The sequence below is a fragment of the Lichenostomus cassidix genome, chromosome 13 (genome assembly GCF_008360975.1).
Source record: "Lichenostomus cassidix isolate B80296 chromosome 13, HeHo_3.0, whole genome shotgun sequence".
Classification (NCBI taxonomy): domain Eukaryota; kingdom Metazoa; phylum Chordata; class Aves; order Passeriformes; family Meliphagidae; genus Lichenostomus; species Lichenostomus cassidix.
Window position 1 is genome coordinate 15,353,132 of NC_139494.1, and position 17,304 is coordinate 15,370,435.

The following is a 17,304-nucleotide window of genomic DNA, read 5'->3' on the forward strand; positions in this document are numbered from 1 at the left end:
TGCACTCACCACTCACTGCAGAGGAAGCCCAGTCTTAACTGCCTCCAGCCTTAGACATCTGTCTTGAGCACCAGAAGTCAGGTATGGTGTAAACCATGCCAAAAAAAAAGGTCAATGCTTGGCACCTTTGCCAGCATCCGTTTCTACGTGATTGTGTCTCTTTAGCTGCTGTGGTGGGTGTTCATCCCCTGGCTTAGGTGAGTATTGGGATGCTATGGAGATGCAATTGTGTGTTCATGTGGAATTCAGACCATGCTGGTCCCTCAGTGACTGCACACACTGGTCAAGGAGCTCCACTTTCCTAGAAAAAATAGATGGTCTGGTGATACAGCACAGTAAAACCTTGAATGCGGCTGCCTTCCAAGGAAAAGAGGGCAGACGAAAGCTTGTCAGCCTGGGCTAAGCAGCTTTCTCTGACCTTGCCTGTCTGTAGAGCCAGGAGTGCAAATTTACAACATCAGGGCAGCAGGAGACTGAGAGAACAGGATGGAAAATGCTGTTGAAACGGTTGTCAAGGTTGTGAGCCAAGGTCAGGCTGTGCCAAAGAACAGGTCAGGCTTTGGGATTGTGCCAGACACAGCAGCAGGGATACTTCTGGAAGAAGACCTGGGATGAGCCCTTCTTTCTGCAGGAGGTATGTAGTGTTGCAGAGCTTGTGCTGAGCAGAGCAAGGAGGGGCAACAGTGACAGGTCTTTGAGTGATGGCCTTGAATGACAATGCCCTTTTCCATGTTCACAAAGGATGGGCCTTGCCCATCCTGCCCAGCTCTGATATCCCTTCCCTGTGCAGTTCTGGGAGCAGTGTTTAGAACAAGGCTGTACTCCATAAGGTATGTTGGACTGGCAGCAATCTGTAGCTAGGACTTTGGGTTTTTTTTTCTCTCAATAAAGTCAGTTTATACCATTCATCTTTGTATTGTGTACTTCAATATATTCTCAGTGCATCATTGCTCCACGGAGCTCACATGGCTTTGAAGTGTCCCCAAATAAAACCATACTACTGCATTCAGTGAATAGGAGAAGAAAACAACAGTTCCAGACAAAGAAAGCCTTATTATCTGAGCAGAATACCAGCTCCAGGTTATTCCAGCTTTAAACTTTAGAAGATCTTTATATCTTTGTTTTGCCCAGACTTAGAATGTGTTCAGAAAGCATTCAATTAAGTTTACAAGCTTCACTGACACCACAGCTCAGACTTTCCCTTACAGAAAGTGGGGCAAAGCTCCCTCTCATGATTGTTAGCTGGACACCCTACACCAAGCAGGCCTGAAGGTGTGGGAGTGATGGCTGCTGCCTCTGCCAATGGTTTGAATTCCTCACAAGGTCTCTCAGGTGTGCTCTTTGTGTGTGGGTGTACACTGGCTACAGCTTGGTGATCCAGTGAGGAACTGGCAGCTGTGCACAGAGATCACTCAGCTACCTGCAGTGAGCTGGCATATTAAAATGTGGCAGAGTCCTTAAAATGTTCTGGCTCAAAGCACTTAGCTAAAGGCATCACTTTGGTGCAGCATTAATGGCCCTTAAATTGTACCTACTCTGGTGAGGCCACTGAAGTGTTCCCTTGACCTCCCAAGTGGGCTGGAAGCTGGCAGGATGGTGTTTCCTAGCTCTTAGTTGCCTGTGCTGACAAAATCCATGGCACTGCTGCCAAGTGTAGCTGCAGGACAGCTGTATTTTGCGGTAGAAACAAAGGATGCTTCTGACTTTTTAACCTACCTGATCTGTTTCCGTTCAGGGCTGGCTCCTTGCTCAGAGGAGGGTTATGCACAGGAAGATAATTGCATTGAGTGTATATTTTTATTTATTTAGTAAACTATGAGCTCTTTCCTTTTCTGTAAAACTTTTGGTGGAACTCTATGGGGGATGTTCTCTCCAGGGTGGGTAACACAGAGAACTGCCAAACCCATTAAATGCTCAGTGGCTGAATTTGTAGTTTCCAAGTCAGGATAGGAAGTACTGACAGTTCTAATAGTGTATTTCTCTTTAAAGGGGGAGACGTCAGTTCATGGGACTGCTGTAAGCCCCAAAGAGGGTAATGAGGAGGGGTCAGAGAATGACCATGGAGTGCCTTCATCCAAAAAGATACAGGGGGAGCGTGGAGGAGGAGCAGCTCTCAAGGAGAATGTGTGTCAGGTAGTGTTTTTGAAGAAATCTCTTTGAAACTTTGCTACTGTATTTTTGTGTGAGTTAGGGAACACACTAGTGCTCCAGGTAAGCCCAGGTAGCCTCCAAGTGCTTATTGTGCAATTAACCAGTGTTTTGTGCTCTGTGTCAAACATTTCCCCTGCAATAGCCTTTCCTCTTCTTAGAGTTCACAGAGGTTAGGGAGATGTGATCAGCGTAAAACACATTTTAGCCAATGGTAAATGCCAGTGGTTATACACAAACTACCTGAATTAACTGACACAAAGAACAGGTAGCATTTTTCCCCGGGGGTGTCTCTGCTGGCAGTTCTGGCCAGCACTCGGGTTGCTGCTGTCTGGGATGCCGCAGGGAAGGAAATTGCATGAGCTGATACTGTGTTTGTTTCCCCACAGATCTGTGAGAAGCCAGGGGAATTGTTGCTGTGTGAGGCGCAGTGCTGTGGTGCTTTCCACCTGCAGTGCCTTGGGCTCTCCGAGATGCCAAAGGGCAAATTCATCTGCAATGAGTGTTCCACAGGTAAGGCAGCTTCTGTGAGTGCAGGACTGTGGGCTTACCTGGTGCTTCCTTGACTGGAGTGACGTGCCTGCAGTAGGGATGCTAACTAGCTCTCAGTCCTCAGATTATTGGTTTGATGTCTGATAATGATTTTCTAATTAGAGTCATAGGATGACAGAATTATTTGGGTTGGAAGGGACCTTAAAGATTCTCAAATCTCAAGCCCCTGTCGTGGGCAGGGGCACCTTCCACTAGACCAGATTTCTCCAAATCCCGTCCAACCTGTCCTTGAACACTTCCAGAGATGAGGCATCTACAGCTTCTCTGGGCAGCCCATACCAGGGCCTCACCAACCTCACAGGGAAGAATGTTTTCCTAATGTCTTATCTAAACCTACTCTCTGTCAGGTCAAAGCCATTAATAATGGCTTCAAATACTAACCAGCATTACTGTTGATTCAGACTTGGGGTGCAAAGTGAAAGTCCAGGATTTGGTGGGAAAGAGACAAATTACTACCCGGGACTAGGGAAATGGGGCTGGTGGGGAGGATGAGTCCTTATGCAGGCTGAAAAAGGGGAAATGTATTTTCTTTTTTCCATGACCTGAAGTCCCAGCTATAATAATACTTACTTTGATCTGGAATTCTATTGCACCTTCAGGCAAAACCAGCCTGGTTCTCTGGGGATGGGTGCAGCCTGAGAAGTTGTGCTGTGCTATTAGGCAGCCTGGTGATAACATCAGGTCCTCATTTAGCCCTCCTGTGTGACCTGTGCATTGCTCTTTCTCCAGGGGTCCACACCTGCTTTGTGTGCAAGAGCTGTGGGGAGGATGTGAAGCGGTGCTTGCTGCCCCTCTGTGGGAAGTATTACCACGAAGCCTGCATACAGAAATACCCACCCACAGTCATGCAGAACAAGGGCTTCCGCTGCTCCCTGCACATCTGCATGACGTGCCATGCTGCTAACCCAGCAAACATCTCCGCCTCTAAAGGTACCCGAGTCCTCCAGGGTGGTTTGGGGGTTGCAGTCACATGCTGTTTCTTTGTTTCTTGTCCACTGTGTATTTACCTGGTTCACCAGTTCTTTGTGGTGTTGCCTTTGTGTCCTTGCCACAGCGCTGGCTGTGTTTGCTGAGGAATAGCTGCTCCCAGGGGAGTGGAAGGGGTGGTGTCAGACTGTGAGGCTCGGCAGCACTCCCCATGGTCGGACATGGCAGCTGGAATGTTCTCAGGCTGTCCAGAGGCTTGGATTCCTGCACGCCCAGCCTTGCCACGGGCCTCAGTGGGTTTTTGAGTAAATCTTTGGAGCTGTACAGACACGCTCGTGTTTCTCCCACCTGCTTCTCACCAGTGTCAGAGCTGCAGACAGTGCCTTGCTTAGCAGTACAGGCTGTCAACACTGTGGCATCGAAAACAGCACAGGGCAAACTATAATATTGTTCTACTGATCCTTTTTTTTTCTATGTAAACTCTCATCTTGTACTGGAGACACCCTTGGGCTAAGCTTCCCTGGCAAACATTTGTTTGAGCTGTTTGCAGCAATACCTTGACCTTTATCTCACATGATCAAACTTGAAACTTTTGTGATTGCTTTCTATGTTTGCTTCTAAAGCTGCCTTTCTTTAAATCCTTGGTATCTTAAGATGGGTGACAGTAAGATTAGCTCTATTTTTATCCTCAGGGTCTGCGTTCAGTTTGGCTTTTTTACCCCCATGTATCAGTGTTTGGTGTAGAAAACAACACCAAGGCCTAAAGCCCACAGCCAGCCACTTCCCCACTGAACATTTGTTGACTGGCTGCTGCTTCTCGGTGGTCACATTTACCCCTTTTCTCCCACCTCTTCTTCCTGTTTATAGTCTGCTGTGAGGAACTGAAAATGGGCTCTCAAAAACCTCACATAAACTAGCCCTGTAGGGAGGTCTGAATTGACTGGAAGTTCTGGAATTTCAGGGTAAAGTCTGATAAAGTGAAGAGGCAAGTGCTGGTGTTTTCAGATGCTACATTGATTGATTTCATTATGTTCAGCTAAGCATTTGGAACACCCCCTCTGTAATTACTGTCTGAGCTGATTTAGTAATTATTTGTGTATGATAGGAAGCAGTCCCAGTCTGTGAACTCTTGAACTGTTTCTGCATGGTGTGCAAGAGATTTTTCACTTCTAAATAATACAATTTTATCTATCTCCTATATATTATAGATTTTATAATTTTATATCTATTTAGTTATATTAAATAATTTAATAGGAATCCAGTGAGTATATCATAGGTGGTCTATAAAAATTAAAGTCAGCTTCCTTCTCCAAAGCTGATTTTGAGCTTAGGTATGAGCAGAGTCTAGTTTTAACAGGAAAGAGTCATGTTCCTGCAGAGGCTCACTGTGTTGTGGCTTGTTGTGGTGCCAGGTCGCCTGATGCGCTGTGTGCGATGTCCGGTCGCCTATCACTCCAACGACTTCTGCCTCGCCGCTGGCTCTGTGGTCCTGGCCTCCAACAGCATCATCTGCCCCAACCACTTCACCGCGCGCAGGGGCTGCCGCAACCACGAGCACGTCAACGTCAGCTGGTGCTTTGTCTGCTCAGAAGGTGAGATGGTCAGCGCTGGGCCCCCTGTCACTAGGGAGTGCCCTGGCAAGAATTCACTACAGAGGGTGGAAGCTTTTCCTGTCCAGAGTGTGCCAATGAGTACTGCAGAGAATAATCTGCCTTCCTGTCTTTCCACATTTAAGTCCAACTTCAGGCTACAGCATTTTCTGGATCCTTAGAACTGTTCTTTTTGTTGCATGAGGAGGACCCAACTTTTGAAAAGGGCTTGCAGGAGATCATTGTTTCCTTTTCCCAGCTCTGTCTGGAAATATGGAGTGCAGGAGCTTCTGCACAGTGACTGGTAAATTCCTCCTCCTTCTCTTTGCAGGGGGCAGCCTTTTATGCTGCGAGTCGTGCCCGGCTGCGTTTCACCGTGAGTGTCTAAACATTGAGATGCCAGAGGGAAGCTGGTATTGTAATGATTGCAAGGCAGGCAAAAAGCCACACTACAAAGAAGTAGTCTGGGTGAAAGTTGGGCGCTACAGGTAGGTGAAGATAGATCAGACTTGTCCCCATCCCTTCTTCATGCAGTGCTCATGGTGATTGAGGTGAGAAGCTGCTCCTCTCTGCAGGGTTCCATGCAGCAGCCTCTGGCATTTTTGCCTGCACATAGCTGGTAAAATGTGAGCTTTCCTCTTCTGGTAGCCTCTTTTCTCCCCACCAGCCTTGCTGGTAGCCCTTACTTTTTCCCATGTCTCCATACAGTAGCATACTTTTGAGGTGTCTGGAAGTGGGGAAGCCAGAGATTTCATCTGCCCTTCCCTATGTTACAGGTGGTGGCCAGCTGAGATTTGCCATCCTAGGACAATTCCTGTTAACATCCAGAAAATGAAACATGACATTGGTGAATTCCCTGTGCTGTTCTTCGGCTCCAAGGACTACCTGTGGACCCACCAGGCTCGTGTGTTCCCTTACATGGAAGGTGATGTCAGCAGCAAAGACAAGATGGGGAAGGGCGTGGATGGCATATACAAGAAAGGTAACTTGTCTTCATCCAGGGAAGTACATGGTCTTTCCCTCTTCATTCCTGTTTGGAAAAGTGTCATTCTTGTAGGAGAGAAAAATGTCTACTTATAACTGAAGTGAGATTAAACTTGTAGAATGAGCTGCTGCTTGTGTATTGTCTAGTATGCTCAGAGTGTTTGACTTCCAGAGAGGGAGAAGGGTGTGCAGATCTCAAATGCTTTTCCCGCTCTGACATAACCTCTCAAAATCCAAGTGAGCTGCTGCTGTGTCAGTTTCTCTTTGTGTAATACAATCATTATCTTGATATAAAAGTGCACTTAGGAGTTGTGAATGCAGCTACCTGGCACCTCTACCCAAGAGGGCAGACAAAGATAGCCAACAGATGGGATGCTTCATCACCCATGGGCAGGCTACTGACTGTAATTTCTGCACTTCTCTGCTGCATTGGCCTTTTCTTCACCCTCCTCTGTAGAACCTTGTGAGCACTGGGTGGACACTGGCTGCCCAGCTCTGTGTGAGCAGGGGGAGTTCCTCGTAACATAGCCTGTTTTCTCACTTAGCTCTTCAGGAAGCTGCTGTGAGATTTGAAGAGTTGAAGGCACAGAAGGAGCTGAGACAACTTCAGGAAGACAAAAAGAATGACAAAAAACCTCCTCCCTACAAACACATCAAGGTGAGGGGAGGTGGTGGGGGGCAGGTGCAGAAGAGAAGTCTTGAGCTGTCGGTGCAGGTGATTTACAGGTATACAGAAACATCTCTGATGTTTGGGTGTCTGGCTAATCTTGAAGGTTTCGTTGATCTTCTTTCCATCCTCAGTTGTCCTCCACAGAAAGGATTCATGTACATGCAGAGCTGTGGCAAGCTGGGCAGCTGTTACAGAGGTGCTCTGATTTACTGGAACAGATCTGGTCCTGTCAGTGCTGTCTGTGTTAGTCGTGTGGTCTGAAGGAAGTGTCTCTCTATCTTGAGAACTCAGGGGAGAGGGCTGATAATGCTCACTATGGTCAAGTGCTGTGTGGTGCTGATGGCAAGGTGGGCAAACCAAGTGGTGCAGGACAGGTGGTGATCAGGGTGCAGTGCAGCAGAGCTGTGTGGAGGGTGGTAACCCACAATATCTTGTGTCATCTCTGCTATTGTTTTATATCTCTTTCTGTATCAGGTGGTGACTGAACTGAACAGAAATACTGCAGCAGGTGTACAGGCTGCGCTATTAGCCCTTTTTCTCAGTTTTGTGGACTATTCATGTTACAGGCTGTTAGTTATTATTTTTGAGTTAGAGTTGGAGCAGCAGTTAGAGTTGGAGCAGCAGTAGAAGTCCTACAGAATGGAGTTGACTTGAGAGGAGAACTGGGGCCAAGCGTGTGCCTGTGTCTGAGAAGTGGATCCCAACTTACCAGAAAACCATTGACTTAGTGGCTGTGTTCTTTTTTTATTGCTTCTGTCTGCTCCTTCCCTTTTTTATGTGGCAAAATATGGAAGCTTAACTGATTTCTGGCACTTTTTGTATCTAGTTAGGATTTCTAGGCAGGCAGGTATATCCTGCATGAGTTACTGTGTGGTGTAAAGAGCACAACTGAATGCTGTGGCAGCAGTGTGGGCCAGGCAGCTTCAGTGGAGGAAGTAGTTTCTCATTATAGCTATTTTTAGGCCTCTCTGGCCGCAACATAAAGGAACTTTGGAAGCAGTTTAGAACCTTTGAAATACCCTTTTATATAAATAATGACGGTTGTGGTCATTAGTCATGGCAGCTCTTCTGAGGTCTGGGTGCAAGCTGTTTGTCTCTCTGAAAGCAAAGCAGTTTGCAGAAGCAGATGGTGAATTGGAGAAGGCTTCAGAGTAGAATAGCTGAAGCTGGTTGTGTCCACTCTTGTCCTTCTAAGGAGATCAGCACCTCGAGGTCCATCCCAAGGAACACCCACATGAGATGCTGCTGCAGAATACACTGGGGATCCTTCATCATGTCAGGCTTGTGACTAGTCCAAGCATTGCCCTGGTTTGGTTTTGTTCTAGCAGTGCCTCAGAGTAGGGCAGGTGTGCTGGGCATGTGTGGTGTTGAGTGGCCGTGCCAGAGCAGTGCCAATGGTGGACTGACCTAATCCTGTGAGTCTTGCCACTCTTAATAAGGTGATGAACCTGGGTAAGAGATGGGAAATAACCTGAGTGACAAGGTAGGTCAGAGGTGGGCTCAGTTCTAGGAGGAAGATGTGGGAGACTGTTGAAGTGATTAGTGAGGGATTTCTGCAGGGTTTGCATTTAAACAAAGGGGGATCAGGGCTGGGCCAGTCTCAGGCAGGCTGTCAGTGTGGAAACTCTGTGGGTGGGACCAGGTAATTTTATATGGGGACTGTAATTGTTTTGCTAAAATCCCTTCCTTCCGTTTTCTGGGAGAGAAAAGTGAGACAGTGGCTCACCCAGGGAAAGAACAGCAAGGAGCTTTTCTTCAGTGCCTCTCTCCAAAGTCCTGACTCTCTGTTGCCTGCTTTTCAGTGTTCGCTGCCTTTAACCAAACCCCAAGGACCCAGCTCATGCCACAGACACGCCAGTCGCTTCTCCACCTGGTGCTGCACTCTGCTTCCTTCTGGAGCGGTTTTTAGAGAGCTCCTTGGCTTAACGCTGAGCTCCTCTTTGGGCCTTCCAACCCCAGCCTTGTCTGGTTTGGCTTCCATTTACATCTGCAGGACAGTTGGGTAGGGAGGTAACTGCATGGTAGGCCTTCTGTCACAAGTGTGACAGCTGAGAGCACAAACAAGCTTGAAGGTAACATTCAAAAAACAGGGCAGTAAGGGAAAGCTGAGGAAAAGCACCAGACTGGAAAAGGTGCAGTTTGATGCAGAAAGTGGTTTGGTGCTAATCACAGGGATGGTGTGTACACAGCAAGAGCACTGGGTCGGTCACCTGAGCTGGATGTGGGCACAGTGGTGATGGGAGGGGGACACCTGGCAGCCTCCCAGCCTTCCAGGGTCACAGAATACACACTACACCAGGTGATGCTAATGGGGAGCCTGCATACTCCTGAGCTCTTTCCACTAACCTTCTGCCTCTTGCAATAGCATTCCCAGAAGTACAGCTCTGCCTGTACTTGTGTCCTTCTGCCCCTCGCTGTCTCTAAGTCACTGCAACCCATCAGCTCCTAGGCAAGGGTGGAGTATAGAAGTACCTGTCAGGGTAACCTGTAATACCCAAGAGCTCATGTCCCCCCTGTGCATTGAAGGTGAACCGGCCGGTGGGAAAGGTGCAGATCTTCACTGCAGACCTGTCTGAGATACCACGTTGCAACTGCAAACCCACGGATGAGAACCCCTGTGGCCTGGACTCCGAGTGCATCAACCGCATGTTGCTCTACGAGTGCCACCCCCTGGTGTGTCCTGCTGGCGAGCGCTGCCAGAACCAGTGCTTCTCCAAGCGCCAGTATCCCGAGGTACAGATCTTCCGCACGCTGGCACGAGGCTGGGGCTTGCAGGCCAAAACAGACATCAGGAAGGTATGTATGCTCTTTTTGTGTCGTTTTCTTTTGATGCTTCTCTCTTGATCGCTCTTGGTTTGAAAACTGAATTTGAAGAAGATATCTTGCTGTAGAATGCCATTTTGAAAAGAAATCGATGCGTTTAATTTTTCTGGTCCTGACAAGAGTGTTTTGGCTCAGCTGGCCAGGAAAACAGTTTGCTTGTTGATGTCCCACAGGGCAGGAAAGATGATTGCTTGGTCAGTGTGCTTGTGTGAATGATGGGCTTTGAGTGCACTGGAACACTGGCCTGAAGACAGCGCTCAGTATTTCCAGATGGGGAATGCTGATTATTCTTCTCACCCCCATTCTTGATTAGCCAGGCTTTTCCAGCATCAGAATCTTGCATCAGAAAAAGAAACCAGGGCTTGGATCTTACAAAACGGTAATGTCTTGGAAATGGCTGTTACTGCTGCTGAAACTGATTATCTCCACCTAAAACACTTTTATGTATTTTTTAAATGCAAAGAATAGTAATTCTGCGGACACACATCTGTGCTGAATGAAGAAGGATGAATGTTAAAGCCAAAAGAACTCCAAAGGTGATAAAGGATGAAGTGAAACAGAGGACTGTTAGCATAGTAGGGGAAGAATGTCTGAAAAAGGAGTAGGGATGACTTGATAAGAGGGAGGCCTTGACAGAAGAGGAGAAATGTGAGTCTGTCCTGTTGAAAACTTTGCTGCCTGCTGTGCCATAAGTTAAAGGATGTCTCTGCCATTCCATGTGCTTGTTTCACTTTTAGCAGACAGTCTGGAAACAGAAACACTCAGTTATTTAGTGGAGGGACCTATTAGCCCCACTGTAGCAGAGCTGGACTACTCTTTAATGGCTGCACTAAGGTCTCTGCACTACTTCACCACAGGGGAACTCCATAGGAGCAGGTGCCCCAGGTGCTTCCTGCTGCTCCATGTGGTTGGTCCCCAAAGGGATATTGTTTCCAGCTGGAACGCAATTAGGGCAGTGCTTTGAGCTTTACAGCCAAGTGCTGTTCGTGTGGTTAACTTCTTTGCTGTCCCTGGATGTTAATTCTTTCTTTGGCACGAAGAATAACCTGATGATCATAGTTCTTTATTTAATTTATTTTGAGTTATTTGTTGAGCATGTGAAATGGTTGTATGGTTCAGGGCTTTTTGTGAAGATTATAGGTCAAACTGGCTGCAAAGCATGGAGAGAGATTTTTAGGAAGGAAACAGGAGCTAAGTTCTGGCACAAAGTTGGATGTCCCTCCATCCTGCAGGCAATTTGTCTTGTCTTACCAACTTGTTGTTTTCTCTCTGGCAGGGTGAATTTGTTAATGAGTATGTTGGGGAGCTAATTGACGAAGAGGAGTGCCGAGCCCGAATCCGCTATGCTCAGGAGCATGACATTACCAATTTCTACATGTTGACACTGGATAAGGTATGTGGAAGGAATCTCTTGCCAGGGTCCTAGACAGAAGTAAAAAGATAGGAAGAAAGGCATGATACTCTATGTAATGAAAACATGCTAAGCAAGAGCTGGTCTGCATTTCCTCTGAAATGACTAAATGAATTGGCTTAACATGTAGTAGAGGAGCTTCAGGTTGGATATTAGGATTAGGAAGAAAGTCCAAACAAATAGAAGAGGTGAGGACAGCTGTCTGAGGATCACAGATCCTGCTTCAGCATGAGAGGGTGAATTGGGGAGCACTGGGATCCTTCCCAGCAGCTGAACCTTGGAGAGGCCAGAACTGGGCTGGTGTGTGCCAGGAGAGGCATCAGCCCTCAGACATACAAGTTGCAGGCACAGCAAGATCTTCATTTAAGTTCAGATCTCAAGTCTTGCTGTTCTCAGTTGAGAACAGCAGTTGATGGATTTAGTTACACCCACAGGCTCCCCAGTGGGTCCTGCAGGCCAGGTTGTTGCTATGAGCTCCTGATTTTCAGAGGTTTAAGTGGTTTTGTCATCTGCTTTCCACTCTGTGTCACTCAACCGTGGAAAGATGAGAAGGAAACCGTGAAAGTAGGCACAGGGAGGAAGCTGTCGAGTGTGGAACAGGATAACAGTGACTGCTTTATGTCTTTCCTCTCATCCTGCTGCAAGGTATGCCACTGAGATATCTTGTTCTCCTTGTCTGGCTGCTTGGGCAGACCCAAGTGTTAATATCTCCCTCATTACTACAGAAGCAAATCTCAGTTGCAGCTTCCCTCTCCTCTCCAGCCTAGTAACAAGCTATGCACAAGTGTACCTCACCTTCCACTCTCTTCCTGTTTTCTTTCTGTACAGTGACATGCAAGAAATAGGAACTGCTGTTTTGTTTTCAAGCAGAAGTTGGGGCCTGGAACCACAAGCACTGCCTTGGAAGTGTGCTGGGGTGGTGTTTATCCAGTGCTGATGCCACGGGGAGAGTTTGTTTCCCAGAAAGGAACAGTGGCACTGTCCTGCCTGTTTGGGAGCTTGTGTGTTTTTGAAGAGAAGGATGATGTGCAGGAGGCTGTGTTGCCATGTGATCTGCCAGTGCTGGCAAGAGGCATCAGAGCTGGTTGATTACAAGTGATGACAGCTGGTTGAAATACGGTTTTCTGGGGTTTTTTTTGCAATGCAGGATCGAATCATTGATGCTGGGCCAAAGGGCAACTACGCTCGGTTCATGAACCATTGCTGCCAGCCCAACTGTGAGACTCAGAAATGGTGTGTGAATGGTGACACTCGGGTGGGGCTCTTCGCACTTGTAAATATCAAAGCCGGTAAGGAACACACTGTCAATGCCTACAGTAGCCTCAGGGGGTTCTGTAAGGGAAAGGGAGGGTTTGTAGCTCCCTGGGAAAGGATCTAATTTTTGTTTGCTTACGGGCATTCACGAGATTTAACAGCAGCACTAATGTAATGAAACACACACAGCTGTGGTATCAGTGGAGGTTGATAGAGTCCTGCTATACGGGGTCGATGTCCTTTTGAGCTGTAGCATGTGGTGGGAGTGAAGGGTTGCACTGCTTTTTCAGTACACACAGAACTATGGGGAGATTAATAGTTTGGTGGCCTTGTGTAGTGGTGGCAGTTGTTTGTGACATTATATTTGAAAAGTGCTTTTACTTCAGCAGTAAAATGTGCTGCCTTGTAATTCATTAATAACTTGCTTGGTTTTGATCTGTTTTATGCTAGGGACTGAGCTGACTTTCAACTACAATCTGGAGTGTTTGGGAAATGGAAAGACAGTTTGTAAATGTGGTGCCCCAAACTGCAGTGGCTTCCTAGGAGTAAGGCCAAAGGTATGATGCGTCCTTTAAGCTTTTGTTTTCCAAATTGCTTCTTTGCATAGATGTGTATCATTTATTGGTTGCAGAGGTTTCAGGTTGAAGAGGTCATCATTTCAGTGTGGTCACAGAACAGTGCTTGAAATGAGTTAAATGTTCGAGTTTTCATTCTGAGGGAGCAAATCTTAGGCCTCAGTTATCATAATTGCTGTAAATAATAACAGGAAGTTTTATTTTACACCAAAAGAATAAAAGAAAGAATTTTTTTTCTTTTCTTTTTTTTTAAATTTTCTTTTTCTTATCATGACGATTTCCACAGCACTAGAGGAGCAAACGACAGGCATGGGAAAGACTTCATCAAATAACCAAGGAAACACAGCTCAGCCCATTTCCCAAAGTAAAGGCTTCAGTAAATTGTGAGCATGCATGGAAGACCAGCAAACTCACATTCCTTCACACTGAAGTTGCATTAGAGCCAGAAGGCTGCTACCTTATCATCTATACTGCAGTAAAGTTCTTGGTTTTATTCTGCTTCTAATGAAGTGACCGATTTTCACACATCAGACAGACATAAGAAATTTGCCATATCTGTAGTAGAAAAACCACCAGCTCTTAGAACTCACTGACTTTTTGAGAGCTTCGATTTGTAACTGTAATGTTGCCCTAACAGGAATTGATTTCAATTACCTCCTTGTGTGAGCTGGTTCTCACTGGGAAAAGGAAATAACAGGAGCAGTTGGCCGAGTTCCCAGCTGTCACCCGCTAAATCTATGTCTCAGCTGTTGGTTTGTTAGGAGTGCTTCACCAAATCAGTCTGTAATCCCTCTGCTCTGGCATGTGGATCCTGCCGTGCCCACAGTTAAGGGTTAAAAGCTTCAGCAGCACAGCTGTTCAGCCCCATCAATGTATAGGGAAGGTTTTTTGAATTCTAATGAGATTAGCTCTGTCAAAAAATTAACTTATAAAAATAAAAAAAATTCACGTGTTCAGAAGTTGACAGATGAGGTGAATTGCACATCTGATGTATTTAGTTATTTTTCAGGTTGCGATTTAAAGTTCAATTGATTTCATGCTGCCCCTGTGTTATATGTGGTTTGACTGTCATTTTTGCCTTGAAATTGCAGGTTGCACGATGGAAATCAGAGAAAGGTGCCCTTTAGTTGGCATTCATGTTCCATTGTGATATCTGAGGCGACTTATTCCATCTTGATAAGATGGGCTAAGAAACAATACTGAGAAAGAGTACCTTCGGATGTTTTTTTTTTTTTAATTCCTCTCACAATAGATGCATTTTTAAGCTTCCTGAACATACAGCAAGACAAAACTGATTATACTCAAGTTCACTCTTAAAAGTGCCGTCTGACTGGGTAGTCTGGAAGAATCTTTGGGAGTCTATTGTACTGCAGGGAGCAAGTGGGAATCGCTTAGTCCAGCTGTTAGACCTCTCTTAGACATTCAAATTAGCTGTGAAGGGATTTTCTTGTTCTCTTTGTAATTAGATGGCTGAGGAACTAGGCACTGAAAATTGGTGGCATAGTTTAGGTGGAGGCATTTCAGTGCCTGCATTTGCAGTGATAAGAAAGGCCTGGCTTGTCCCCATTGTCAGGGGAATGAAGGTATGAAAGCAGAAAGATCCACATGTGAAGGGGAAGGAAACAATCAAGAGCTGTAACTCCTTAGTGACAGGAAAGCTAGATAGCCAACTGCAGAGTTCTGACATTGTATGTCTGGAGACCAAGGTTTTTAAATGTTTTGGTGATGAAAATGCTATGCATGATATTTAAGCAGAATAAAAGATGTAAAAATTGCTTCATAGGCACTGTCTCAGTACACAGAGATGTCCTGCATGGCAAACACAAGAGATTCCACAAAGATATGTGGAAGATGGCAGAAAATTTAGCTGATGTCTCCATAGATAAACTAAACTGATAGTGCTTTGATGAGGTCAGGACTGGGGGCAAGAAGCATCATCTTTGTGGAGGAGTTGAGTGGTCGACACAATGGGAGGCTCTGCCTGGCTTGAAGGGGAAGTTGGAGGAGCAGGAGGAAGAAGCCTTAGGCCAGAGAAGAGAGCACTTAAACCATTTAGTTGCCTGTCCTAGGTCCAGTTGTAGTTACTTCACTACACAAATAATTTAACTGTTGGTTGTCATCAGCATGGGAGGGTGAGAGGATAGGGTAGTTACAAAGGAATAACTGAGTATAGGGAGAATGGAGATTGGATATCCCACAGTACTCACCTGGAGGGTAACAGCAGAAACAAATCTACCATGAGAAGTTCATGGCTGGGCAGTTGTGCTGGAGAAGGAGCCACTGTGCAGCTGAGCTGCCATAGGACTGAGCTGTGGTGTGACACAGCTGTGGAAAAGGCAAATAGGGGCTTTGGGGGCATTTCCTGTTCTTTTGGAAAAGAGTTGATGTCACTGTACATGGCCTGTGAGGTGTTATCTGAGGTAGCATGTGCAATTCTGTAACTTTGGTTTGGGATAAAGATACTCAATAGGGGCAGAGAATAGCCGCTGGGAAGACTGGGTGTGCAGACTGGGAGAGTTTCAGTTTGTGAGGAGGAGAGTGTGTCCCAGAGGTTACTTCAGGGGGAGAGAAAAACTTCAGATGCTGGACTTGATATCTTGGAAGTCTTTTCAAGCTAAAACATTTTGTGATTCTGGTAGAAAAGAGCAGCATTGACACAAGAACGAATAGGTCTAAACTGATGACAGATAAATTCAGACTGAAAATGGAGAGAGAAGTGATGAATGTGAAAAAGTGCAGGAAGGCCCTGGATAGACTCCTTATGAGTCATACGTACCAGGAGACCTGACTGCTTTGACCTGAAGAGTCCCTGATAGGCGGCATGAGCTCTGTGACAACAGGCAGCCCCAGCTCCTCATTCTGCTGTTGCTAGTTGTATATATCCCATGTTGAGCCAAGCTTTGCTGCAGGGTTTCCAGCCTCTTTCAAAAAACTGAGCTAATTGCTGTAGTAAGCTGGTTGCCAAATTCTGAACAGCGCTAGAGATGCTGCACAGGTCTCAGGTATAGCTGGCAGTGGGATTTCTGTTGGCAGGGTTTGCAGGTCTCTCCTGCAGCAGGAAGAGTGCAGGTGGAAGGGGCAGAGCCCTGCATTAACCCACGTTGTCTCACCCACAGAGCCAGCCCAGCCTCAGTGAGGAGAAGTCCAAGAAGCTCAAGAGGCGGCCGCAGATGAAGCGCAGGTCACAGGCAGAGGTGATGAAGGAGCGGGAGGATGAGTGTTTCAGCTGCGGGGATGGAGGGCAGCTGGTCTCCTGTAAGAAGTCAGGCTGCCCCAAGGTGTACCATGCTGAATGCCTCAAACTGACCAAGAGACCTGCAGGTCAGTGCTGTGCACGGTTGGGCTCTTCGTGGGTCACAGTGTTGGCTCTGGGAGTCCTGAGCACTGCTTATCACCTTACAGTCTATTCACAGCATCTTAACATTTAGAGAAATCTTTCTCACTTGAGCAGACCTTGTTGCCCAAGCAACACAACCCTGGTTTGCACCCCACTGTGACTGCAGAAAGGTGAACTAATTGCTGAAGGGGAAGCTGGTCCTTGTCTAAGAGGTGATGCTTGTGACCTGACCCCATTCTTGGGGCCTGGCAGAGCATAATCCCAACAATAGCTGAGGTATTGGTCATCATGCTGGCTGTTTTCCCAAAGTTGAAGACAATTGAGTGAATTGAATGGTGAGGAGAAGCACTGCTGAAAAATAGGAATTAGAAAAGAATCTGTTAAATGTCTGAATAGCCATTCGTCCATACATAAGAGAACAGTACCAAAGCATATTTTAGTTTGTGGTGAAATGAGGGCAAAAATCTGAAATAAAAAAATACTCAAAAAGTACAGTCCCACTTTCAGCCTGTTCCTCTACTTTCCATTTGAGAAGTTTCACCTTACAGCTTGACTTGAAAACACAAAGGATTGCCAGCTCTCTGATACACATATTTTTACATACAGGGAGACTGTTGTCTCAGTCCTTTTCTGGCTTATACAAACATAGCCTCAAGTTTTTATTCTTGATCTGCTCTGGACGGTGTCCCACTTGCCTACACATTTTTTAAAACTGGAAATGGGTATTTTAAAAGCATTGCAACCAAGGCCTTGCTTACTCTGACAGAAGAGAATAGTTATATTTTGTTTTTTACATTAAATTTCTTAGGAAACTATGTTTGACTTGCTTTGCAAAAATAACTTTTATTTATGTGATGTTGATGTTTGCTTTATCATTCTTGAGTTTTCATCTTGATCCTTTTCTCATAATTATTTCTTCCTCTTGAAATCCTGTTTTGCACCTGTCTCTATTTAATTATACCTTGTTGGTGCAAGAGCATCTGTCCAGTTTAAATTCTAAGCCTGTCCAACTGGATTTTTGCAGTCCCTCACAA

The 17,304-nt window shown here is 46.1% G+C and overlaps 1 protein-coding gene across 3 annotated transcripts in view; it reads left to right on the forward strand.

Annotated features, from left to right (window-relative positions):
- Window positions 1-17,304, forward strand: part of NSD1 (nuclear receptor binding SET domain protein 1) — a 60,325-nt gene that overhangs the window by 32,272 nt on the left and 10,749 nt on the right. For all 3 annotated transcript variants that reach the window (XM_085073917.1, XM_085073915.1, XM_085073916.1), the window contains 12 exons: window positions 1,990-2,133; window positions 2,538-2,661; window positions 3,430-3,630; window positions 5,040-5,219; window positions 5,548-5,704; window positions 5,993-6,198; window positions 6,746-6,858; window positions 9,397-9,666; window positions 10,970-11,086; window positions 12,252-12,393; window positions 12,809-12,915; window positions 16,050-16,254. In XM_085073917.1, the coding sequence (XP_084930043.1) occupies window positions 1,990-2,133; window positions 2,538-2,661; window positions 3,430-3,630; window positions 5,040-5,219; window positions 5,548-5,704; window positions 5,993-6,198; window positions 6,746-6,858; window positions 9,397-9,666; window positions 10,970-11,086; window positions 12,252-12,393; window positions 12,809-12,915; window positions 16,050-16,254 (1,966 nt within the window). The remainder of the gene's footprint in view (window positions 1-1,989; window positions 2,134-2,537; window positions 2,662-3,429; window positions 3,631-5,039; window positions 5,220-5,547; window positions 5,705-5,992; window positions 6,199-6,745; window positions 6,859-9,396; window positions 9,667-10,969; window positions 11,087-12,251; window positions 12,394-12,808; window positions 12,916-16,049; window positions 16,255-17,304) is intronic.